The following is a 27,938-nucleotide window of genomic DNA, read 5'->3' as shown; positions in this document are numbered from 1 at the left end:
AGAAGATTTTAGGATTTCTCTTTATGTTGGCTTCCAGTCTTCACTCAATCCCATTTCAGCTTCTCTAATCTGTTTTTTTACTTCCTCTCTAAACCCTCTTTATTTTGCTTGGTTCTCAACTCTATTTTCTACCTGACACCTGTCATAAGCACACTTTCTTCCTCATCTTAATTTCTATCTTGAGCTCTGGATTTGGTTGCCCTACCTTTTCCTTAAGGGAATATACCTTGGACTACATCAGGAGTGTGATGGAATACTCCCCACTTGCCTGGATGGGTGCAGCTCCAACAACACTTATGAAGCTTGACATCATCCAGGACAAAGCTGTCCACTTGATTGGCACCCCATCCACAAACATTCACTCCCTCCACCACCGGTGAGTACTCCCTCTACCACCGATGCTCAGTAGCAGCAGTGTGTACTATCTATGAGGTGCACTGCAGCAATTCACCAAATATCCTTAGATAGCATCATCCAAACCCATGACCACTTCCAACAAGAAGGATAAGGACAACAGATACATGGGAACACCACTACCTGCAAGTTCCACTCCAAGCCACTCACCATCCTGACTTGGAAATCTATCATCGTTCCTTCACAGTCACTGTGTCAAAATTCTGGAATTCCCTTCCTAACGGCATTGTGGGTCAACCCACAGCACATGAACTGCAGCGTTTCAAGAAGGCAGCTCATCACCATCTTCTTAGGGGCAACTAGTAATGGGCAATAACTGCTGGCAAGCCATCGATGCCCATGTCCAATGAATGAATTAAAAAAAATTCTCTTTGAGGGTTCCAATACAGTTTTTCTCACCATGTGACCCACAAACAATTACCCCCTAAAGGGGCCACGCTATCATAGATATTTTGTTCCAGGAGTTAATCACACTCCTTGGGGTAAGTGGAAATCTATAGAGATTTGATCATTGGTCCAGGACAGGAAGGCATGGCATTCCAGGATGTATGGATCTATTTTTAAATTTTGAAGGCAAGCTGGTTAGATTCTCACTTGTTGGAGATGGTCATGGCCAGGCACTTTTTTAATTTGAATGCTGACAGTTATGTTTGAAAATGTCTTTTAACTTAAACAGAAAATTCTGGAAAGGAATGCATAATTAGAATTCTTGGTTAACACCACAGTATAGAGAAGGGTCCATGTGATTTTAGGCAGCCGTAGGGATTGGAGAGAAACTCACATGAAAGCCCATTGAGGCCCAGTGTGGGGGTAGGGGGTGGTAGGTAGTTTTTGTTTCAGCCCAGAATCTCAGAATGAAGAACAGTTGCTGCTGAGACATAGGCAGAAAAATGATTGGAACTCTCCAGGGACAGGTCTTCACTGTTCTGCAAGAAATGATGGGGAGCAGAAGTAAATCACCATATGGGAAAACTGTTTACTAAAAGCTTTGAAGGGGCCAGATACAGGAACCTCTAGAATCCTGGATCATTGCAACCAGAGGGCGAGGACGATTTGTGAAGGTGCATCTTGCTAGTGGAGCGTAAGATTGTTTGTCCAAATTTGGACTGTTCCATTAATGCACCATATCTACCAGAAGCATGTTGTAAAGTAAGACACATTTTGATTTCATTAGTTAGAACCTATAGCAACATCTGATTCCCAGCTCTAAATCGGACAGCTGTATGTAGAAGGTGGATTTTGCTGGTAGTTCCTCTTAACCATGCAAAGGAGTTTCCAGAAAATGTGTGGCTTCTCCTGCAAGCCATTAACCCTGCCCTATCTACTTTGAGATTAAAAAATATCCCTGCTCTTTTTGGGTAATTTCAATACCTTGTAACATTGCAGAATTTGTGTAGAAGTTAAAAGGGACAGCCTGAATCAGATATTCCTCAATATTTAGACTATTCAACTTTTCCCACATGAGTACCGATTTTCCTGTTCCAGCATTTCCTGCTAACATTATTGGCAGACCAAGATCTAGCATTAGATCAATGAAATATCGTAGGCGAATGGTCTCAGTTGTATGTACGAAGGCAGCCTGTGTCACAAGAGATTACAATTAGGAAATATTTACTAACAGCATAGTGATAATGTCTGTAATTTTAAGCTGTTTTTTACAACGAATGATTCTATTTTGCAGTGGAGTACCTATTCACAAAAACAAAGTTTAAGAAAAACTGGAATAATTATATACTTTGAAGTCTTGAAAGCACATTAAAATCTTCCACATAATGGGAATTGTACACTTTCCACTCCTTGATCCTTACCTCTGCCTAATACATGAAGCAGTTAACAGCGTATTTAATGATTTGGTCCTACTTTCTAAAACTACTTTATTGGTCCACTACATTAACAAGGTACCATGTATTTTTTCTGTGCAAATCATACAAATATAGGGTTTATTTTAAACAGGTAAAAAATCAGGATAAAAGTCAAAAGTTTGATGGAAATTGGAAAAAGATTATACATTTTACACTCTGACAAGAAATCAAATGCAGAAACATTTACAAATGCTAGCAAAACTTGACGTTGTTGATGTGCAATTCTGGTCTGGGAGTGGAGCAATTGAGTGGCAGAGGTGCAATTCAATACGAAAGTAGCCAGGGGCATGAGGAGTTGGGTAAAGTAGAAACAAAACAATGAGATTCGAGTTGAAGCATGGTTTGTATGGGGTCAGTTTCCTGTGAACCCAGAATTGGGAGCAAAGGACCAGGTTCTTAGGTGAACAGAGGGGAAATCAGCAGTCGAAGCATTTCTGCGGGCCAAAGTAGATTGCAGAGATCAATGAGAGTTTTAGAGATAGCTGTAAACATAATGAAAACATGCCATATTTGATTATATATTGAGATATGGTGATAGATGAAGTCACATTATAGAGATAGAATTCAAAATGTAAAGTTTTAAAGTTTTGTTCAGCTTTATTATTCTTACACAAATAAATGTATGGCAACTTTCAGGTGGTTTACATATCAGTTGCAAAATTGACGTCTCCCTATTTCTAATACCATCAGTTCTTTATCGTAGGAACAGTAGACCAATTAGCCCCTTATGCTTATTTTGTCATTCAATAAGGTCATGGCTGATGGAGGCCTAACTCAATATGGCCTTTGTCCCATATTCCTTAATCATATGGCTAACAAAAAACATCTCAGATTTAAAATTAGCAATTGATCTAGTATCAGTTACCATTTGTTGTGTTTGGAGGTGTTTCCTAACTTCACTGCTGAAAGGTCTAACCTATGCACTTATAGTTCCAATTTCTTGATATTCACCCTCTCTGCTGCCCTTAATAATTTGAAACCTTAAAATCAAATAATCGCTTAACGTTCTGAGAATACAACCCTGGTTTATGCAATCGCTCTTCATAATTAACTGTTAGAGTTACCATTCTGGAACAGAGGAGGCTCAGAGAATTCATGATTGAGGTGTAAAAAATAATGAGGTTCCTAATTCGAGTAGGAAAGATCTACTTATTTACCTGGGAGATCAGTAACCCGAGGGCATGGATTTAAAATAATTGATAAAAGGATTGGGAAGGATACCCAGGATAATGCTCTCGACACCCAGGTTCAAATCTCACCATGCAGATAGTGAAATTTGAATTCAATATAAAAAAAATTGGAATTAAAGTCTATGGTCAATTGTCATAAAAACCTACCTGGTTCATTCAGGTCCTTTAGGGAAGGAAATCTGCTGTCCTTACCTGGCCTAGAAGTGATTCCAGAACCACAGTGACGTGATTGACTCTTAAATGCTCTAGCAAAGCCACTCAGTTCAAGGGCAATAAACACTGGTTCAGCCAATGACACACACATCCAATTAGAGGGTTGTTATGGAGTACTTTTCTCACTCAAGGGGGGCTGGGAGTCTTATATTGACTGAATTAAACCTCCAGTCATGTTTCCGCCCCTACCACAGCACAAAAATAGCTATTATCAATGTCACAAATGACATCCTATGTGACTGTGACAAAGATAAATTTTGCTTCAGGATCTGTCTGCAGCCTTTCATGCAGTTGAACATACTATCCTTATCTACAATAGTTTCTCTTTCCACTTCCACATGGAGTGCCCAAAGTAATAATTCTCTGCCCTCTTTCTATTTCTCATCTGCGTATTATCCCACTGTGATATTATAGAAGTTAGGAGCAGAGGTAGGAGTGGTAGAAGATTTGACCTAGTGAGCATGCTCTGCCATTCAATGCAACCATGGCTGATCCTCTAAATACTATACTCCTGTTCTCTTTCCATACCCCTTGATGATTATACTTTTAAACACCAAGTTCTAAATGTAAGCTCATGACATTCAGTTCTATCTCACCACCATCTCTTTATTCCTAAGGAAATTTGGCATGTTCACTATGACTCTCACCAATTTTTACAGATGCACCATAGAAAGCATCCTTTCTGGATATATCACAGTTTGGTATGGTTCCTACTCTGACCAAGACCGCAAGAAACTACAAAGGGTTATGAACATAGACCAGCTCATCACACAACCCAGTCTCCCATCCATTGACTCCGTCCACACTTCCCGCTGCCTCAGAAAAGCAGCCAGCATAATCAAGGAGCCCACGCACCCCGGACATATTCTCTTCCTCCTTCCGTCGGGAAAAAGATACAAAAGTTTGAGATCACGTACCAACCAATTCAAGAACACTTCTACCCTGCTGCCATCAGACTTTTGAATGGACCTACCATATATTACTGATCTTTCTCTACACCCTAGCTATGACTGTAACACTATATTCTGCATCCTCTCCTTTCCTTCTTCCCATGTAAATCATAGAAATCATAGAATCCCTACAGTGCAGAAGGAGGCCATTCGGCCCATCGAGTCTGCACCGACCACAATCCCACCCAGGCCCTACCCCCACATATTTACCCGCTAATCCCTCTAACCTACGCATCCCAGGACTCTAAGGGGCAATTTTTAACCTGGCCAATCAACCTAACCCGCACATCTTTGGACTGTGGGAGGAAACCGGAGCACCCGGAGGAAACCCACGCAGACACGAGGAGAATGTGCAAACTCCACACAGACAGTGACCCGAGCCGGGAATCGAACCCGGGACCCTGGAGCTGTGAAGCAGCAGTGCTAACCACTGTGCTACCGTGCCGCCCTATGTACTCTATGAACAGTATGTTTTGTCTGTATAGCGTGCAAGAAACAATACTTTTCACTGTATCCCAATAGATGTGACAATAATAAATTAAATCCACTGTCTCTGATTTTTCAAAATACTTGTTCAACTTCCAATATTGGAGGAGTAGGATATTTTTCTGACCAAATGTTGGGAAGTCCAAAACAATTATATTTGGTCTCCGTTATAAACTATGTTTCCTGACCCCTGCTTCTACCCCGGCAGTTGGTGAAAACCCACTATTTGTAATGTTGGTATCATTTGACCACAAACCAAATTTCCAGCCTGACATTTTGTTCACCATCAAAGACTACAGACTTCTACCATTGTATCATTTCCAAACTCCCACCTTGTTTCAGCTCATCTGCTGCTGCAAACCTCAGATCCAACTTTGTTACCTCAAAAATTGATCAGTCGAATGCTCTCATAGCTAGCCTCCCATTATACATAAATGTACTTATCCAATGCACACCAAGACTGGTGCATCCATCAGTCCTGTGCTTCCTGATATACATTGCCACTGGTCTGACAATGTCACAGTCTTAATTTCTCATCCACATTTTTAAATCCCTCATGACTTCATATCTCCCTATCTCTGTAATCTTATCCACCCAAACAACCCTCCAAGATATCTACCATCTTCTAATTATGGCCTTTTTAATCACTGGCCCACGCTTCTGTTGCTTTGGTTTTAAGCTCTGGAATTTCCTGACCAAGTCTCTACCTCTTTACGCTTTTTTGGTCAAATCTCTCTTCCATTGCTTGATATCACAAATATTTTTTCTTGAACATGCTCTTTGTTGAACACCTTTTAATTAAAGTTGCTATATAAATGCAAGTTGTTAGTATTGTTTGATGCTACCTTTTTCCTTGTTGTAGTATAAACGGGTGATTAGCTACGATGCTAATAGCTAATGTACAGTAATGTCAGATCAGTTGTCAATAGAACTCAGACAGAGATAATTCTGGGATAAGCCTTGTGCTCATCTGCCCCTATGCATTGCACATAACTAATAAATGTTTTCAGTACTATTTGTTAACATGCACCTCGGGACCATTTATTGCAGTAAACTCTTTAATGCTGCTTGCAGTAAACTCTTTAAATGCTGTGTGCAGCAATTTATCAGAGATGCTTTGATTAGTTAACATTGTTTTTTACTCCTTGCACCAGACTCCTTGGATAATTTGAGCCTGCTCCACCTTATTGATTTTCGTCTTTCTCCTTTTCCCTCTCTTCCTTTAAATATTCACTTGTCCTGTATCGCTTTTTAAAAATTCATTCATGGGATATGAGCATCGTTGGCTGGCTAGCATTTAATGCCCATCTGTAGTTGCCCTTGGAGGGCAGCTGAGAGTCAATCACATTGCTGTGGACCTGGAGTCATATGTAGGACAGACCAGGCAAGGACGGAAAATTTCCTTCCCGAAAGGACATTAGTGAACCAGCTAGTTTTTTTTCCCAATGATGGCTTCATGGTCATCAGTAGATTCTTAATTCCAGATACGTTTTTTATCGAATTCAAATTCCACCATCTGCTGTGGCGAGATTTGACCTGAGTCCCCAGAACATTAGCTCAGTTTCTGGATTAATAGTTTAGCGAGAATACCATTAGTTGTCATCACCTTCCCTATTTTTTTATGCCTCCTTTTTCCTCCTGCTCTTATCATTAGTGCTATTTAACTATTTCCTCTCAACCACCTTAACCAAAGAATAAAGAGAGGTAACAAAGAACAGTACAGCACAGGAACAGGCCGTTCAGCCTACCAAGGCTGTGCTGACACAGATGTCTCTCTAATCTAATTTTTAAAAAAATCTGTGACCACATCATGGGTCATTTTTTCTTTTCCTATTTTTTGACCGTTTTTCCCTTCTAAGCGCTTCTGAATGTGTTTCATTCTCCCTCTGTGAACGTGGACAGTTTGGACTGGCGAGCTGCATCAGGATGTCACTGGATTTATTTTATAGATGCTCAAAAGATAGATTTAGGATGGTCCTCAGCCATGATGTTGCAACATGCCTGGTTGCGTAATAACACTTTTAGGGTTCCACTGAATCTGTTTCTCGCATCTCACCACTGTGGAGGTCAGTTCATTCAGATGAGTGATTAAAACCTGCATCTTTTATGGTCAGTATGACTCAGTACTATATTACAGGGGGTATTTATACAAAAAGTTGGAGAAGGAACACCAAGGAAGATATTGAATGATATGTACCTGGAGTGGTAAATCTGAATCCAATTCAAATGAAGGTACCTTATCTGTCCAAGGCATAAATCTTTTTGTTTCTGAATCAATGTAGTAGTCAAAGATAGTACCTTGGGATGGGAACTTGACAGATTTAAATTCATTCACCCACCATTTGCTGAATTCAACACGATAATCAATCAGCTGGAAAAAAATATTGTCCATTTAAATGTAATTTCATAGCTTTTAATAGGTCTATTCAATATTCAAAGTTTGAGCAATCAGTTTTTGAAATCACATTTATATAATGAATAGAATTAATACTGTGAAGCAGTATCTCCTCACATTTTGAATAATATAGGCACAATGGATAAAGATCTAATTCTGTGAATTAAATTCAACTCACTAATATAGTCAGGAATTTCTGGTATCACAAGGAACAGTCTTTATTTGAAAATTTGGGACTGCATAAGGCGTTTGGCACTGATTCCGTCAGAGCAGAAATGTTGAAGGCACGCACTGACTTCTTTAGACATCAAAATTTTAATTAATGATAATGGATTCCCTATTGTCTATTCAATACAGACCCTTATTGACTCTATGTCCATATTAAATTGTTACTTATGTAGATTGCAATCCCTTTTCACTAACTGAAGTAGCTCAGTTTTTGATTGCACTTCAGGCCCACACTTCTGATTATACCTGATGCAGATGAGTCGGGGTGGGGGGGAAGGACAACCTCCTTAATCCTGCTTCCGGGCCTGGCCAAAGTGGTCATGTACAGGTCAAAGCAGTCAAGGGGGTCATTCAACCCAACTGTCTGCCCCTTGCATGCTATGTTCACATACAGGTGGCCCTGGAGAGGGAACATATGTGGTGTGGTTTGCTTAAGGTCTTCTGAGACCAATGGGCACCTCAGAGACAGACATATAGCATCAGCCCCAGTAACACCATTTTAATTTGTGTAGTTTCCTTTCTATGTTTTGATTTTTGTTGCAGTGCACCATCAGCAGCTGCCACCCCCACTAATTTAATTTCTTCATTATTTAGTCCATTCAAAAGACAATATAAAATTGTTCCTGGAGGCCACCATGCTATTAACTTCACAACTGGACTTCATACTTTTCTTTCTTTTTCCCTGTAGTGCATTACTTCATTGTACTTCCATTGTGTTTTCATTGGCATAAATTGTCAACCTCATCTGCTTTCAGAGTGCACAATACTGATCTGATACCTTAAAATGCAATTTAGATGCTTGGTCCTTTAAAAAACACCATTGCAGGGCTAATCTTGCAAACCAGCAAATATATTGTCTGGTCCAAATTAGGAATTCTGGCATCACAGCATTATGAGATGTCAGGGTAGCACTGCTCTGTGACTTACAACACATGTTGGAATCTGGGTCTCTTCTGGAAAGGCAGGCTGCATAGGAAACAGCTAGTTCTACTGGGTACCCCAGCAAAGGGGCATCTAAAGCACCACAGTGGAGATAAAATTCACACCCGGCAATTTTTAATTTTCCCTACACTTAGGGAAATCTTTTATATGATTTCTAAATCACATATCATAACATACCCATCACCAAGTTCCAAATCCAAACCTGAAGAGAAAACTTCCATTGAACATAGCTGGCAAATCATTTCTCTGAGGACATGTCTCAAAAAAATAAGGCCATCCCAAATCAAGATAATTTTTTTGAACATGCAAAATTTACTGCTTTATGCCAATTGGGAGTATGTGCTTTATGCCAATTCTTTTTAAGATAAATGCTTGGAAAGAACCATTTAACTAATTTCCATGCAATTGTAATGAAGTCTGAGTATAATGGTTCAAAGTTTAACAAAAAATAGAATATATGCAGAATCAATCTGGTTAACTGAATGTACAAAAATATCAAAATAAATCACACAAGCATGGCTTTAAACATTGACAAACACGTCCAGTTCGTACCTGATCTTGAAACATGGTACCTCCAAAACCCCAAACACATGCAAACACAAAGTATAGTTCATAGAGTTCCTTAGGAGAATCAGCAGGCGCATTGGTTGGGGTCAGAAGACATTCCATCAGGTGAAGGACTGTCTGCACCATAGTGATCTCTGGAATTGGAGTAATCTTTTTAAATCCTGTACGTAGCTTTTCAAGGCAGGTAGGCAAGTATTTATCAAAGAGTATCAGAAGATTGGCCTTTTCTGATTGGACTTCACGGCTTTCAATCCAGCTGGCTACCACTCTAAAAAGGAGAAAAGAGAAAAGAGCACACATCCCAATTGTCTTTACTTTACAATTTGTTGACTATTTCAGGATTTAAAAAAATACAACTTACGGGTTCCAGCCAAGATCAGCTGGGTTAATGTAGAGTATTCCTGCTCGGGACACTGTAGCTGGTGTGGCTGTTCTCAGGTGGCTGATTTCAAACAGCAAACGCATTGTGGGGTTCAGAGGAATTCGCTCATTGCTAGCAAGTGTTAACACCTTCACATAAATTAAATTAAAGGAAGTCACATAATTGTTAATCTATCTGAAACAAAAAAAGATAAGTGTCCGAAAATCATTTTCACTTAAAATATATATGTGGGCAGCATAGTGGCAGTGGGAGACACAGTGGTACAGTGGTTAGTACTGCAGTCTCACAGCACCAGGGACCCGGATTCAATTCCAGCCTCGGGTCACTGTCTGTGTAGAGGTTTCATGTTCTCCCAGTGTCTGCGTGGGTTTCCTCTGGGTGCTCTGGTTTCCTCCCACAGTCCAAATATATGCAGGTTAGGTTGATTGGCCATGCTAAATTGCCCCATAATGTCAGCTGGATTAACAGGGTAAATACATGGGGTTACAGGGCCTGGGTGGGATTGTAGCGAGTGCAGGGTTGATGGGCCGAATGGTCTCCTTCTGCACTGTAGGGTTTTTCTGATATATTCAATACACGATTAAATCCTATAATCCAAATCAGGCAACTCATTCGAGCAGCATTCAGAATAGACAAAAAGCACTAAGAAATCTTAGCACTTAGAGCAGCATGGTGGTACAGTGGTTAGCAGCTCACCCCCATACCCAAGGTCATATGACCCATTCCCTTAAAGGGACTGCACCCCAACATATATAACAGATTGGCCAAGCTAAATTGCTCCTTAGTGTCCCAGGATGTGTGGATTTGGGGGATTAGCAGGGTAAACACATGGGGTTACAGGGATATGGCCTGGGTAGGATGATCTGTCGATGAGTCGGTGCAGACTCAATGGGCCAAATGGCTCCTTCTGCACTGTAGGGATTCTATGAAATCTCTCTATTTATATTTTATGAAAACTAATGAGTCAGGCTCTGCTAGAGCCCAGAAACAAGTTCAAGCCACTTATCTAATTAACTAGCTAGAGCTGCTCTCAGAGAGCTGGAATATCCTTTTTAAGACTGGAATAAATCTAACTCTTAACTCAAATAGTAATTTTTAGTTAATAGCTAAACTAAAAGCAAAACTTGTCCTTTGAGAAAAATTAACCCTTAAAACTCCCTGACTCACTAAACTCCTAATTTCACCCACTGTGCAGACAACTGTACTGAGAAACCCCTCTATTTATATTTTCTGAAAACAAGTGAGTGACGCTCTGCTACAGCTCAGGAATCAGCTTTAGCTAGCTACCCAATTAACTTACTATAGCTTTTCACAGAGCACTTGTATAAGCTTTTCGCAGAGCACTTGAAAGGTGAAATAATCTTAATTTACCTCTATAGATAAGCAGTAATTTTTAGTTAATAGCTCAATTAAAGAAATAACTAAACACTTGCAGGCTCCATAAAATCCCTCCCATTGTATCGCTCTTCCTTTCCACCTCCTGGATCACCTCGTGCAACGTCAGAAAAATCTCTCTTGCTTGTTGCTCCATTTGCTGTGCTTTTGCTTCTATCCAAGTCTTCAGTAGACAATCTGCAGAACTTCTGTCTAATGACTGCAGCTTTGCTTTAAGAGGGGCAGATCCTTTCTGATATGTCATCTATCCACTCACACTTTTGTGGCCCCCCTCATGACTATGCAGCAATGATCACTGAAATCACTTAGACATTGAGGCAGCATAAAATTTACATGCTGCCTGCCTCTAACAGACTGGGGACTGGGTGAGCACACTTGCAACTCATGCACCCAAGAACGGGCTTTCCTACCCATGTCATTTCTGTTGGTTTGCTGTGTCATATGTGCCTGGAATGTTCCTGCGCTACAAAAGATTTAATTTTCAGCCCTTTGAAAAGGGATAATTAGGAATGGTCAGTGTGAATTTTTAGAGCCAAGTTATTCTTCACAAATCAAAGTGTTCTTTGAGAAAAGTAATTCTTTGAACAAATAACTGGATTGTCTTCATATAATTAATTACAGAAAGCAAACTTTAAGGTGCATCACTGAAGATTTGTTAAAAAATGTCAGGTGTCTGGCAGAAGTCAAAATGGTGCTAATCGATTAATGTTGCTCAAATCAGAGAAGGGTAATTAATGTTAGGGCAGAATCATCTGCTGATGTCTTAAAAAAAGATGATTAGGCTTGTGCATGTTTACAGATCTTGAGTCTTAGTCAGCAGTGGCCCTGCTTCCCAGCTAAGAGCTTTGGGTTCAAGCCCTACTCCAAGACTTGTTTGCTATGGAAGGAGTTTTCATGACACAGTTCAACAGGCTGATAATTGGCCTGCTAATTGATCCAACATGTTCCCATTATTCCCCAATGTGAAGATATGAAACAAGCAACCAGATTTGGCCACAAAGAGCATGGTTTGAATATTTGATAATGGTACAAAACATGGAATTTGGAAATACATGAGGAAGCTATAAACATCTTCCATTGTACATAGATAGCTTTAAAAAAAACAGATAGCCAGGTGTAATTTAATACAGACAAGAGCAGTACATATGTGAAGGAATGCAGGGAACAGGAATCAATATTTATGGTATGCAAAGAAAGGTGTGGATCCATAAATGAAAGTGCAAGTAAATAAAGCCGTAAAAGTGAATAGAAATTTGGGTATCACCGTTTAGAATGGCAGGGTACAACAATCAAGACAGGATGATAAATTTGAAGAAACAATAGTTAAACTACAAAATACAATGTACAGTTTTGAGGCTCTGTGATAGAAAGGACTTGAAAGCCATAGCATTGCATACAGAGTAGATTTTCCAAATAGATGCTGATGTCAGGAAATCCATAGTTTGCAAGCTGTGTCTGCATTGACTGTGGTTTTGGAACCTGTATTTTTTTGATGTAGTCCTGAACTGAAACAGGAATCAAGGGCCAGAGATTTGTCCTCAGTTTGGAAATTGCATGTTTGGCTATTTCCCAAAATCATGCTCCCAATTTCTAATTGTATCAACAGATACAAGCGTAACAGATGGCCAAACATTTGTTTTTTCCGATAACCTCATTATGAATACTTGGCTGAGGTCCAAGAATGGGTAATGGCTTCAGCCCTGAAGACAATGTTAACATTGTTGCAATGCAGAGTGCTAGCTTTGCTTAATTGGCAGCATTATGAGGTTGAAATATGATATTCTTTAGTGTATTTTCAATGCCTGTGTGCTTATTTGGATAAGATTAAGAGATGTTAAGAGGAATAAAGCTGTTTCCATTGGTATTATGAATTATTGTGTTTGAATGACCCTTTTATGAAGTTATACAAAGAGTAGATATTTTATCAAGAAATTGTCAAAGTTCATTTACTAAGTGTACCCATTTCAGGAGCATTTCAAAAACTTTCCATACTTGCTAATGACTCACTGATTGTGTAGATAGTGGATTCTGGAAAAGTGGATATGGAGGAAACATGGGGACATGATGAGGCATGGCATAATGGAATTATCATGGAGGTAACGGAAGGGATATTAAAGAGATATGGGGAAATGAGAGTTATAGGGGGCAGGAAGGGGCATTGATGATATGAGTCATTGATATGACCTCTTAAATGTACTTGTCAGATGTTTCCGACTTTACAGCAGACATCCCCCGAAATTCATGAATCTGTACCTTTAGAAGTCTGTGCACCTCTACAAAAGTACCATTAGTAGGGAAATTTGAATTTCCCGCAAGGACTCAAATTATAAGCCCAACATAACTTTAAATGAGTGTCAGGTCATGAGCCACCATAATTCCCAAACTGACAAAAATGCAGGTGTCAAGGATCGTAAGGGAAATTAAAAAATGTGGACCTGCATACTTCCCATTTTGTTCCCCTGATATGTATTTCCTCAGCATCTGGAGATGAAAATTCTGCCCTAAGTCTACAAGGGGGTATGGGGGAGCACAGGCGTATGGTATTGAGATAGAGAAACAACCATGATCATATTGAATGGTGGGACAGGTTCAAAGGGCAAAATGGCCTACTCCTGCTCCTATTTTCTATGTTTGTTATGTTTCTTGGGGGTGTTGTTAATTGGAATTCCTGGCTTTCACATCAAACTAATAAGAAATAAGCCTATGACTTTTGTTGCTCGGGAATGGGAAGCTCATTTTTTTAAAAACCCACCAGACTGAGGTCAAATTTCAGCCAATAATCAGAAGAGGCAGTGCTCTCGAGGTTCTGTTATATCATCAAAGGCAGAATAGACCAATGGTGGTGAAGAAGCTGCAATAGCTCAGAAAGAAAGTTGTGATACATCTGGAAACAAAGACCAAAAAGGCTGATTCTGTGAGCAGAGCTGCAAAGAATCTGGAAAGGTGTGTTTTTTGATGGACTTTGTAACCATGAAACTCAGGGAAGCGGCAACAGTGTTGTTGAATGAGACGTTAGGCCTAACTACTGCATGAATAAAGGCCCTGAAACTCTATCTGGGAAGATTAGAGTCTTATGTGTTTCTGTGTTCGAGATTAATGCCATAAATGCTGAAGGGACTATTGGAGAAATCTATTTGATCCATTCTTGGTGTATTGGTTATTTAAAGATAAATTTATAGTTCTTACTGAATACAATTTACTTGTTCATTTATGTTGATTTTGGTTAGATTGTTACAGCAAATGTTTTAAAAAGTGAAAATTTGTCCATTGGTTTATTCCATTGGGGTCATCTGAAAAGTTTGTTCTTTCACATAATTGGTCTCCAGAGGAATTGTAACACTAGGCAAGGGAAACTATAGTTTTGGCACAGATTTGGGATACCGGAATTACTTTTACTGGAGCAGAGAAAGATATTAACATGATGAATGGATTTAATAAGAGAATAGGAAAATATTGGCCGGGATTCTCCCAAAAGCGCTGAATTGGTGGGAAAACTGTTCTCGATCCCGACTGTTTTGTCAGTTCAGTTTCTCACCCGAATCTCCCCATTATGTGCACTGCAGTGGTCCCAGTCATGAATATCATTAAAAACCCAGGGGGACGGGGCCTATTCACACCGGAGTCTGACAGTTCTAGAACTCTGCGTATGCGCAGTGATCCCGATCTGTCAGACTCCCCGTTTGCTGGCCAGCCCGGGACCCCCTCAATGCTTCCCATCCAGCCCCGCCTTGACCCCACGGCCCGATCGCGGCCCCCACAACAATTCCCGGGCCAGCCCTGACTCCCCCTCCTCCATCCCAGAGCACCCCGATGTACAGCCCACTCCCCCAGTAGTGGCAATCCCCCCACACCCCCTCACCCTGGCAGACAACCCCGGGGTCTGACCGCTCCCCCCCCCCCCGGGAGACAGCCTCCTCCCTCCCGGCAGACCACACCACTCCCCCCCCCCCCCCCCCCCCCGCAGCCCGCCCAATCGGTGCCCTCTCTCCATCCCAGACCGATCCTGTCTGCAGAGTGGCAGCGGGACCCCCCACTCCCATCAATCGCCCCTAAGCCCCGCCCACAATAGACCATGTCCCCTTGGCACTGCCCGATGCCTGGTGGGCAGTGCCAAGGTGCCACTGGGCAAGGGCACTTTGCCCCTTGGGCAGTGCCAGGAGCACAGGCTGGCATTGCCAGGGTGCCCATGCCCAGGGGGCACCACCCCCTGCTGCCCAACCCCCTGGGGGCCCGATTGCCCCCCTTCATTCCGGCAGGGTCTTCCACTAGTTACCCGAATGTGCAGAGCTAGTCTAAACCCCGCCAGAATGAAGTACTCCTGGCGGGGTGGGAGATTCAATCAGGACTAGAAAGTTCCCAATAATTACATTTAAACTACATTTAAAACATATTTTTTAAAAATTCAAAGTACTTACCTGCCTTCCCGCCAGTTTCCAGCATGGTCTGACCGGCGACTGTTCACCGGCTCTGGGAGATGCGCATGTGTTCCCGGTGCATGCGCAAATCCCGGAACAAGACCAGCAACGCGCATCTCCCACTGCGACCCGCCAGAAAAATTGCGGATCGCGATGGAAGAATGGCGGCCATTATTTCTTCTGGTTGAGGAGTCCATTTTAAGGGACCATCAAATTAAAATTGTCACCTAAAGTGATGAGAGGGTGGGAGAAATGTTTCACTGAAGAAGGCTGCGAGATGTATGGAACTGTTTGCCATAGAAAACAGCCAAGGCAAAGACCATTGCATCTTTTAAGGGGAAAAGAGATAAATACCTAAAACAGAGGTAGATACAAGGTTGTGGGGAGATGATAGCCTAGTTGTGTTATTGCTACACTATTAATCCAGAAACTCAGCTCGTGTTCTGGGGACCCAGGTTCGAATCCCGCCATGGCAGATGGTGAAATTTGAATTCAATAAAAAAAAATCTGGAATTAAGAATCTACTGATGACCATGAAACTATTGTATACATTGTATATAGAAAAAAGCTATCTGGTTCACTAATGCCCTTTCGGGAAGGAAATCTGCCATCCTTACCTGGTCTGGCCTACATGTGACTCTCAACTGCCCTCTGAAATGGCCAAGCAAACCATTCAGTTGTATCAACGTTTCAAGAAGTCATCTCACCACAGCTTCCCAAGGGCAACTAGGGATGGGCAATAAATGCTGGTCAACCAGCATGTCCCACGAATGAACAAAAATCAGTGAATACATTTAGTTCTGCATTGCTCTTACACAGTTTGATATTGAGGGTTAAATTGATGTTAAGGGTTAAATTGTCACCTTTCAAAATTCTGTGTTTTTGTGAAAAGCATCCAATTTTAATTCATATTTGCTTTACTTAATCAAGCTCAGTTGAAATACCTACTAACCTTGTTGTCATCCATTACAGTATTAAGAGACTCAATCCACATAGGATCTATGTCACCATCAAGCACAATCCATTTTGGTCCATCATGTGAAATATTGGCAAGGTCACGCATGATAGTTGAGAAAAGTCCTAAAGCATACAAACAACCACAGATTAAATACAAACTTTGTCCTTCCTTGATTATGAACTTGCATTTATATTTATGCCACCGTCCTGGGTATAAAAAAATCAGTCAGAAATGTAAAGTTTCTAACAGCTAAGTTGAAATAGCTGCAACTAAATATTTTCCCATGTTAATGTTGAATTGATACCCATTCAATGTGTCCATTCTTAATACTCTTTCACTTATAAAACACCTTTTAATTTTTCAATACATATTGCACTATTTTACATTTTATATTTGTGGGAGTCTGCATTCATATTCTCCATTTAAACGATTTGATTGCCATCCACCTCCTTTTGTGTCTGTCTTCTAGTCTTTCATGTCAAACTCTAACTGCCCAAACCTCAGTCTCCCCTCTGCCTGACACTGTCCCCTCACCCCTCCAACCCCATCATAATCCATTGTCTCCCATGACTTCCTCATCCTATCCCACCCTTCCAACTCCCCCCATAGCCTATAGTCTCCCATGTTTCCATGATCCTTCACCCCATTTCAACCCTACCATCATCCATTGACCCCTATGTTTCCATAATCTTTCCCCTCTCTCCATCCCACGATAGCCCATTGACCCTGATGTCTTGGTCATCCTTACACCCGCCCCCCTCCCTCCCGGTCACGCTGATTCAGACTGCGGCACCACCTGAGACCCACAGCAAACAATGATTGCTGTCCTCAGGAATACAGAGGGACCTACCACGATCAGTCCAACCCTACACCAGTGTGACGTTTCACTGGCATTTTTGGGAAGCCAGAGCAACGCACTTGCAGGTAGGTTATGAATGTTGCACTCACCACAAAGTGAGGGCACACCACTTTGAGCCAAGGTGATTTGGACTGGCCTAATTTCCTGCTGGCATGACTCCTACTTGGGAGGGGGACCGTTATTCTGGCGAATAGTGTTTTGAACAAGTATTCACTGTAATTCATGCATATGGGGTTTTTAAAACCTGACCTGCCAGTAGCTTACCATGAATGTGGTGAGGGAAAATTATGAACTGATTTCTTGTTGCTGGGATTTTGACTTTTGGCCTCTCTGAATTTTCTGCTTATGCTTGCCACGAAACCCACTGGTAGCAGGATTGCAAAATCCCATGCCTTGTTTGGAGGTTTCTTTAATTGCTCAGTTATCTGTGGGATTGTCCTTCTTGTATTTGTTCCTGCTTGTGTTTGGAGTCTTATTTTAGCTGCAATAGGACTGCACAGTGGTTGCGGAGCTTGAATGGATCTAATTTGCCCTCTATCTCACTAGTGCATCTTTATGTGTAGGATGTTGGTACTGAACATCTCGATTGGTTTCCATACATTCTGTGGATCCTGGCTGTGAACTTGTTCCAAATGTAAACATTTTCTGTACCTGAATTTTTATTGTGCACCATGATCAAATTCTCTTGCAGTTTTAAAAGTTGCTTCCTAGTTTCTGAGGGAGTAGAATAGTTGAGAGTAGATAGATTGGTATGCAATGATCTGCCAAACACGTTGTTTTCAGGTGATGGAATAGTTGTCCTAAAAGATGGTGCTGTCAGATGTAACACTCAATGTATTGATCTTGTTTGGTCTGTCTGCATTTGAGAATTAGGAATTTACTCTGCTTATTATTTGTTCAGCTAGACCGTTAGATCCACGATAATGAGGCGAAGAAGTAGTGTGATTGATATTCCTTTCTTGCACATATCGTGAAATGGTTTACCTATGAATTGTGGACTGTTATCCGTAACAATTTCTCTAGACACACAAATAGCAGTTGTGCAATAGTATAGTGCAATTGTGAATAATCGGATGCTTGATAAAGTAGTTGACATTGACAACGAAGTTAATGCCATGGACATTCAAAAGATGGTATACAATGTTAGAACAAGAATGGGTTGGATCCTCATGTGGAATCATTGATTCTTTGCGCTGACCTAACATATGTTCTTGTCATGCCTTGCACTTCTTGATGATAACTTCAATGCCATTCTTCATACCCGGTCAATAGACTGTCTCTTTTGCAAGTCTGTAGGCAATTGCCAAAATGACATGAACTCTGATCAATTAATATGAAACTTTAACCTAATTCTAAACTGATCTTCCAACATATTCCTTATTTTTGGAAGATCCTTTAGTTTTTCTGCTGTTAATTCTGATGTGTTCAGCTTGTATAGAACTTCATTCCCAATTGCTACCTGAATTTTATGACTTGTTTAACTGGATCAGACAAACCTGCCTTAAGATACCATAGCTCTGCAAGCTGTTTAAAGAATCTGGGTGGTAGGTCATCTGCAATTTGGATTGGAGAATTTGGTGAATATTCTGTTCCATCTGCCCGAAAAAATAGTGAAACTAAAATTGGATTGCATGACATATGGACGGCATGGTGGCACAGTGGTTGGCACTGTTGTCTCACAGCGCCAGGGACCCAGGTTCAATTCCAGCCTTGGGTCACTCTCTGTGTGGAGTTTTCACATTCTCCCCATGACTGCATGGGTCTCCTCCGGGTGCTCCGGTATCCTCACACAGTCCAAAGATGTGCGTGTTAAGTTGATTGGCTATGCTAAATTGCCCCTTGGTGTCAGGGGGATTAGCAGGGTAAATGCGTGGGGTTACAGAGCTTTGGTGGGATTGTTGTGAATGCAGGCTTGATGGGCCTGGGTGGGATTGTGGTTGGTGCAGACTCGATCAAGCCTGCTGCCACTCTGCACTTTGGGATCAAGCAGAGGGAGGGAGGTAGCCTGCAGGGGTGAGGACTGTTTGGGGCTGCTGGTGGTGGTGGGGGAAATTGGGAGGGGGGGCAAGGCTGGGCCCAGGCATGCTTGGGGGGGCCAGCGATCAGGCCATGGGGCGGGGGGGGGGGGGGGGGGGCGGGGGCAGAGGGCTGGCACTGCAGAAATTGCAGAAGTAGCCAGCGATCAGGAGGCCAGCAGACAGGGGTCACTGTGCATGTGCTGATCTCACTGCTGACAGATTGGCGCATGTGCAGTGGTCCCTTTAGCGCTATGCTGCTGGCCGCTCCTGGGAATAGTCCCCACCCACTGATTTCTGGAGTGATTCATGCTCGTGCATTCTGCAGTGCACAGAGTGTGGAGATTCTTTTTTAAACTCCCACTGAACAAAACAATGTGATTTACTCCAGTTTTCACAGGAATTCAACACTTAGAACTTTTTCGGGAGAATCACCCCCATAGCGTCTGATAATGGAACAGATTTCACAAGTGCGGAGTTTCAGAATTTCACCGCCATCAACAGCATCAAGCACATTAGTCCTGCATCTTGTTACCCAGTATCCAATGGACTAGCTGAACAGGTCATCCAAACATTTAAGTCTGACCTAAAGAAGCAATCAGGAGAGCCCATGGAGACCAGGATCTCATGATTCCTTCTGGGTTATAGGACAACTTGACCTGCAACAGGGGGAGTCTCATCAGCAGAATTATGAACCATTATCTCAGAATGAAATTGAGCCTTGTTTTTCCAAATTTGCTAGGTGGTGTAGAGGCCAGCCAAAACAGTCAGAAAGCAAACCATGATTCATGCAAGTCATCATGTTTTTCAGTGGATGAAGCCATATATGTGAGGAATTTTTGAGGTTATGTTGGATCCCTGGAGTTGTTGTATCCAAAACTGGACCCCTGATTAATCAAGGCCAGAAACACCAGGGTGTTTTACAAAGTCAGCCTAGACCATGCGCTTTGCGCTTTGAAGTTGACACAGGTGAGCATAATATGTTTTACTCTAGATATGATTGAAGTAACTCACCAGGAAGCCTTTACCAAACAAAGTTTATTTAAGAACACAGTTAAATTATAATAAGAAAAAATAGCATAAATTTTACCAATTACAAAAAAAACCATGATAATGTATAAAAGTTAACAGCAAAATCTACTGTTCCAAATCAAACAACCCTCATAAACATACACCTCGTTCTAGGCTTAGTACAGAAAGCATGTATGCTCATGTGATACTGGATTTTGCAGCTTTCCAACAACTGCGGTGGATCGGTCCCATGGAATAAGAACATAAGAACTAAGAGCAGAAGTAGGCCATCTGGCCAATCAAGCCTGCTCCATCATTCAATAAGTTAATGGCTGATTTTTCGTGGATTCAGCTTCACTTACCCGCCTTCTCACCATAACCCTTAATTCCTTTATTGTTAAAAAATCTATCTATCTTTGCATTAAAAAACATTCAAAGAGCTGTTTCACTGGGCAGGGAATTCTACAGATTGAGGAAGTTCTTTCTCAACTCAGTGCTAAATCTGTGCCCCCTTATTCTGGGGCTATGCCTCCTGCTTCTAGTTTCACCCGCCAGTGAAAACAACCTCCCTACTTCTATCTTCATAATCTATTATGTTTCTATAAGATCCCCCGGGGGCGATTCTCCCCAAAAAATTCTAAGTGTTGAATTTGCGGGAAAACTTAAGTAATTCACGCTGGTTTTTTCAGTGGGAGTTCGGACTAGAATCACCCACACTCTGTGCAATGCAGAATATTATTAGATTTCAGGGGTGGGGCTTATTCATGCGGGAGAGGCTGAAATCAGCTGGCCTACGCACTTGCGCAGTAGCCCCGAAGTGTCAGTCTCTTGTTTGCTGGCCAGCCCTGGACCCCCAAAATGCTGCTCCCCAATCTCCCCACGGCACGATCGCAGCCCCCTGACTATTCCCGAGCTCAGTCCCAACCCCCCAATCTCCAGCCCACTCCCAGCAGTGATGATCTCCCCCCACTCCTGCAGGCAACCCCCCCAACTGGCAGACCCCCCAACCCCGACAGACCCCCCAACCCCGGCAGACCCCCCAACCCCGGCAGACCCCCCTCCTCCCCAAGGCCACCCCAATCGCTTGCCTTCCTCCAGCCCCGACTGAATCCCAATGCAGAGTGGCAGTGGGACCCCCCCACCCCCACCGATCACCTCCTATGCCCTGCCCCCAGCAGGCCACACCCCCTACACCCTTCCCCCTTGGCACTGCCCTATGCCCTGTGGGCAGTGCCAAGCTGCCCCTGGGCATAGACGCTTTGCCCCTTGGTGCCCATGCCCAGGGAGCACCACCCCCCCCAGCCCCCTGACCCCCTTGGGGGCCCTGATTGCGCCCCCCCCCCTTCACTCCACTGAGGTTGCCCCACTAGCTCCCTGAAAGTGGGGAGCTATTGTAAACCCCGCTGGAGTGAAACACTCTGGTTAGGTGGGAGATGCTAGCGGGCCCAGAGAATTGAGTCCTGGGCTGGCTAATAGCATTTAAAAAGTATGTAAGATACTATTAAATGCTAGCTCCGCCTCCCAACTGATTTCCTGCACCACGCAGACCCCGTCAGAAATCCAGGCCTGGGAGATGTGAGCGCGGCTCAAACACTAGTGGGAATCCCATGAATCAGTTGACACGCGATTCTCCCGACCCACTGCGCTAATAAATTAGCAGAATGGGAGAATCACCCTCCCCCTACCCACCCCTCATTCTTCTGAATTCCAATGAGTATAGTCCCAGTCTATTCAGTCTCTCCTCATAAACCAATCCTCTCAACTTCGGAATCAACCTAGTGAATCTCCTATGCACCCCTCCAGTGTATATCCTTTCTCAAGTAAGGAGTATATCCTTTCTCAAGTAAGGAGACCAAAACTGTACATAGTACTTTAGGTGTGACCTCACCAGCACCTTATAGAGCTGCACCATAGCCTCCCTGTTTTTAAATTTCATCCCTGTTGCAATGAAGGACAAAATTCCATTTGCCTTCTTAATAACCTGCTGCACCTGTAAACCAACTTTTTGCCATTCATGCACAAGGATACCCAGGTCCCTCCAGACAGCAGCATGCTGCAATATTTTACTATTTAAATAATAGTCCATTTTGTTGTTATTCCAGCCAAATGGATGACCTCACATTTACCAACATTGTACTCCATCTGCCAGACCCTTGCCCATTCACTTAGACTATCTATGTCCCTTTGCAGACATTCAGTGTCCTCTGCACACTTTGCTCTCCCACTCATCTTAGTGTCATCTGCGAACTTGGACGCACTACACTAGGTCCCCAACTCCAAATCATCTATGTTAATCATGAACAATTATGGTCCAACACTGAGCCCTGAGGACACCACTAGTCACTGATCGCCAACCAGAAAAACACCCATTTATCCCCACTCTTTGCTTTCTGTTAGTTAACCAATCCTCTATCCATGCTAATACATAGAATCATAAATCCCACAGTGCAGAAGGAGGCCATTCAGCCCATCAAGTCTGCATCAACCACAATCCCACCTATGCGCTATCCCCGTAACCCCATTCATTTACCCTAGCTAGTCCCTCTGACACTAAGGGGCAATTTTCACATGGCTAATCCACCTAACCCGCACATCTTTGGACTGTGGGAGGAAACCGGAGCACACAGAGGAAACCCACGCAGACACAGGGAGAATGTGCAAACTCCACACAGACAGTGACCCAAGTTGGGAATCGAACCTGGGTCCCTGGTGCTGTGAGGCAGTAGTGCTAACCACTGTGCCACCATGCCACCCAATGACATTATCCGTAACACCGTGCACCTTTATCTTATGCAGCAGTCTTTGGTGCGGCACCTTGTTGAATGCCTTTTGGAAATCCAGATACATCACATCCACCAGTTCCCCATTGTCCATCATGCTCATAATGCCCTCAAAGAATTCCAGTAAATTAGTTAAACATGACCTGCCTTTTATGAACCCATGCTGCGTCTTCCCATTGGGACAATTACTATCCAGGTGTCTCACTATTTCTTCTTTGATGATAGATTCAAGCATTTTCCCCACTACAGAAGTTAAGTTAACCGGCCTATAGATAGCCTTTTTCTTCATAGAACCTATATCATCTCTCACTGCCATTCTGATGTCATCCTTAAATATCAGAGCAACACCACCTCCCTTACCTTCCTGTCTGTCCTTCCGAATAGCCTGATACCCCTGTATATTTAACTCCCAGTCGTGACCACTCTGCAATCATGTCTCTGTAATGGCCACTAAATCATACTCATTTGTGATGATTTGTTATGTGCCTTTTGTCTATCTTCTTTTTAAACAGTGGCGTCACATTTGCTGTTTTCCAACCTGCCTGAACTGCCCCAGAGTCCAGCGAATTTTGGTAAATTACCACTAGTGCTATTTCCCTTGCCATCTCTTTTAGTACCCTGGGATGCATTCCATCAGGGCAAGGAGACTTGTTTACCTTTAGCTCCATTAGCTTGCCCAACATTATTTCTTTAGTGATAATGATCGTTTCTTGGTCCTCACCTGCCATAGCTTTCTTGTCAAAAAAATTTTGGCATGTTATTTGTGTCTCCCACTGTGAAGAACGACACAAAATACCTGTTCAATTCCTCAGCCACTTCCTCATTTTCCATTAAATCCCCCTTTTAATCCTCTAAGGGACCAATGTTTACCTTAGCCTCTCGTTTTTGTTTTATATTTTTTTAGAAACTTTTGCTATCTGTTTTTATATTTTGAGCTAGTTTACTCTCATAATCTATCTTACTTTTCTTTATAGCTTTTTTCTTGGCTCTCTGTTAACCTTTAAAGATTTCCCAATCCTCTATTTTCCCACTAATCTTTGCCACTTCGTATGCTTTTTCCTTTAATTTGATACTCTCCTTCATTTCCTTAGATATCCATAACTGATTATCCCTTTTTCAACAGTCCTTCCTTATCATTAGTGTATACTTTTGCTGAGCACTGTGAAAAATCACTTTGAAAGTTCTTCACTGTTCCTCAATTGTCCCACCATAAAGTTTTTGCTCCCAGTCTACCTTATCCAACTCCTCCTTCATCCCATTGTAGTGTCCTTTGTTAAAGCACAAGACACTGGTATTGGATTTTACTTTCTCACACTCCATTTGTATTTTAAATTCAACCATGCTGTGATCATTCTTTCCGAGAAGATCCCTAACTGTGAGATCATTAATTATTCCTGTCTCATTACACATGATGTGGAGATGCCGTCATTACACATTACACATGACCAGATCTAGATAGCTTGCTAGACCAGATCTAGGATAGCTTGCTAGACCAGATCTAGGAAAGCTCCCACGTAGGTGCCATTACATATTATTTGAGGAAACTATCGCGGATACATTCTATGAACTCCTCCTCGAGACTGCCTTGACTGACCTGGTTTGACCAATCGACATGTAGATTAAAATACCCCATGATAATTGCCATACCATTGTTACATGCATTAGTTACTTCTTTGCTTATTGCTTGCCCCACCATAATATTATTTGGCAGCCTATAGACTATGCCTATCAGTGACTTTTTCTCCTTACTATTTCTAATTTCCACCCAAATGGATTCAACTTTTTTCTTCATAAAACCCATATCATCTCTCACTACCACCCTGATGTCATCCTTAAATATCAGAACAACACCACCTCCCTTACCTTCCTGTCTGTCCTTCCGAATAGTCTGATACCCCTGTATATTTAACTCCCAGTCGGGACCACCCTGCAATCATGTCTCTGTAATGGCCACTAAACCATACTCACTTGTGATGATTTGTGCCGTCAACTCATCCATCTTGTTTCGAATGCTATGAGCATTCAGGTAAAGTTCTCTTATGCTAGTTTTTGTACCTTCTTTTTGAATCTTAACACCTCCATTAATAAGGAAGGATGTGCTGGCCTTGGAAAGGGTCCAGAGGGAGTTCACAAGAATGATCCCTGGAATGAAGAGCTTATCGTATGAGGAACAGTTGAGGATTCTGGGTCTGTACTCGTTGGAGTTTAGAAGAATGAGGGGGGATCTTATTGAAACTTACAGGATACTGCGAGGCCTGGATAGAGTGGATGTGGGGAGGATGTTTCCATTAGTAGGAAAAACTAGAACCAGAGGGCACAACCTCAGGCTAAAGGGTAATCCTTTAAAACAGAGATGAGGAGGAATTTCTTCAGCCAGAGTGGTGAATCTGTGGAACTGGTTGCCTCAGAAGGCTGTGGAGGCCGGGTCATTGAGTGTATTTAAGACAGAGATAGATAGATTTTTGATTAATAAGAAGAACAGGGGTTATGGGGAAAAGGCAGGAGAATGGGGATGAGAAAAATATCAGCCATGATTGAATGGCGGAGCAGACTCAATGGACCGAGTGGCCTAATTCTGCTCCTATGTCTTACGGTCTAATAACATCTCCTGAGTTCTTCCTTTTAACCTTTTTCCTAATTTTCAATATAGTCGAAATTTCCACCTCATATGCTAACCTGCTGATTTGCTTCCCATTAACCATTATACTTCCCTTAGTTTTACTCTTCACTCCCCCCCAACTTGCTAGTTTAAAGTCCTTGTGACCACCCTATTTATCCTTTTCGCAAGAACACTGGTCCCAGATCAATTCAGGTGAAGACTGTCCCAACAGTACAGATCCCTCTTGTTCCAATACTGATACCAATGCCCCATGAGATGGAACCCCTCTTTCCTGCACCACTCCTTTAGCCACGTGTTTACTTCTCTAATTTTCTCATCCTGATGCCAATTCGTACGTGGCTCGGGTAGTAATCCAGAGATTATAACCCTTGATGACCTGTTCTTTAATTTCGCTCCGAGTGCCTGATAATCCCCAAACAGTAGGGATTATCAGGCATTTGGAGAAAACCCCTAAAACTCCAGGACACTATATTAGACCAAATTAAAAATAGACATTACTTCAATTATCCTGCTCCAGCAGCAATAAAAGATACCCATACAGACAGCATGGCAACAATAACAAAAGGGTCAGGCCTGCTAAAAAAACCAGCAGAAAACATGATTAAAATACACTTCTTAAAGGCACAGAAGTATCACACCTTCCTCTTAAGAAAAAAATGAACCATCAATTTTCAAAGATGGCTTCATATTTCAAAACCTTTTAATTTCACACTACTAGTACTCTACAGTAGATACGCACATTTTATAAAATCAGCATATGCAAACATAGCAGTAATATAGTCCATTTTAGTCCTTGCCTTCTACCATTGAACACTCCTTCTCCTTTCTTTTCTCGATACGCTGCTTCCTCTCCCAGATTCTCCTTCAGTCCTTAATCCTGCGTTGATTCCAAATCTGAGCTCACTTTTGTCATTACGATGATAAATTAGCTCTGGGTGCTATATTGAATTTGAGAATATTGGCAGTACCCGTACCAGTACCTGGTCATTCTGCAGCAGACAAACTGACATCTCTATGGAAGCAGATAGGACTGAACGACCTGTGTCTGAAGGGCACTTATCATTGTGGTTTCAGCTGATAGCAATCTTGTAGAAGCACCTTAGGCAGAGGAGTTAAGCTGCTCTATAAGGATTTGGAAACCCGCTGAAAGACTTAATTTATAATTGACTAAATTCATGTACTAAATGTTTAATTATCTTGGACTGATAAATTGAGTATTGACATTTGTATAAAAGGACTTGGAAGGGAGGGATATGATGATTGCAGATGGATCCTTAAAGGGACAGTGTAAGGGTCACATGACCCAGGGAACCAGTCGGGGAGCAAGGTGGGGAATCACCCTGTTGAACTCAGGTTTCCGTTCCAGAACATTCTTGGAAGCTGACTGGCAGCCATGGAGCTGCAAGTTTCTGTATTACAATTATAGTTAAATAAGCATTGCAGTTGTTATTTACCTAACTGGTGAACTGGAATCAAGACCTCAATGAGTTCTTGACTTTAGTATTGTTAAATAGCATAAAAATGGAGATTGATTATCCAAACACACAGAAAATACAATATAATTTTCATGCAAAATACTCCTAGAATATGCAGTGAACTTCCTCAGTGCTTTTCCTACTCTGCCGCTCTAACTTGAGCACAGGTTTGTCAAAACCTGTATTATGTAGCAAATTGGGTGAGGTTAAATCTCTGTCAAAATTAAAGTAGCAGAGTGGGAGAATAATAAAAGAAATTCACTTCTCTGCATTGATTCTGTAGATAACCTTGAACAGCCCAATTGACAATGTAGAGAAGCCATCCACCATGGGGATATCATTTTCCCTTTTCTTTCTTAACTGAATAGCTGCTTGGTAAATTACCATCTTTCCATTCCCTTGTGGCTGGGTTAATGATTCCAAACAGTTCATCGCAAGTCACAGCTTTGGGATCAAGATCTACAGTAATGGCTTTTCGCTTCAACTTCAGATAGGTACTTTTCAAGGATCGCATTACCTACAAAGTGAAATTTTAAAAAATTGTCTAATGCTTCAAATTTCAAATACTATAATGTTAAAATAGTAATAATGTATTGCTGCAGTAAATGTAAATTTAGGTCAAGATCTTTCAGTGATTTACATCATTATTGCACTTTTAAAAAAGGGCCTCTATAGCAAAATATTTTCTGGTATGCTTTTCAGATTGTTGGTTCGGATTGTACTTTTCAACAGAATCCTGGGGCAAGTAGGTAAAACACATACACTGCTCTCTCTGATTTCT

At 42.0% G+C, this 27,938-nt stretch overlaps 1 protein-coding gene across 1 annotated transcript in view; it reads right to left on the bottom strand.

Annotated features, from left to right (window-relative positions):
* LOC144501720 (dynein axonemal heavy chain 17-like) overlaps positions 1 to 27,938 on the bottom strand; it is an 832,067-nt gene that overhangs the window by 367,630 nt on the left and 436,499 nt on the right. The window contains exons 42-47 of the mRNA XM_078225682.1: positions 27,542 to 27,674; positions 16,392 to 16,519; positions 9,609 to 9,757; positions 9,233 to 9,515; positions 7,313 to 7,486; positions 1,786 to 1,993 (exon numbers count right to left, since the gene is read on the bottom strand). Of these exons, the coding sequence (XP_078081808.1) occupies positions 1,786 to 1,993; positions 7,313 to 7,486; positions 9,233 to 9,515; positions 9,609 to 9,757; positions 16,392 to 16,519; positions 27,542 to 27,674 (1,075 nt within the window). The remainder of the gene's footprint in view (positions 1 to 1,785; positions 1,994 to 7,312; positions 7,487 to 9,232; positions 9,516 to 9,608; positions 9,758 to 16,391; positions 16,520 to 27,541; positions 27,675 to 27,938) is intronic.

Source organism: Mustelus asterias, chromosome 12 (genome assembly GCF_964213995.1).
Source record: "Mustelus asterias chromosome 12, sMusAst1.hap1.1, whole genome shotgun sequence".
Classification (NCBI taxonomy): Eukaryota; Metazoa; Chordata; class Chondrichthyes; order Carcharhiniformes; family Triakidae; genus Mustelus; species Mustelus asterias.
This window is presented reverse-complemented; position numbering and strand designations above follow the sequence as displayed.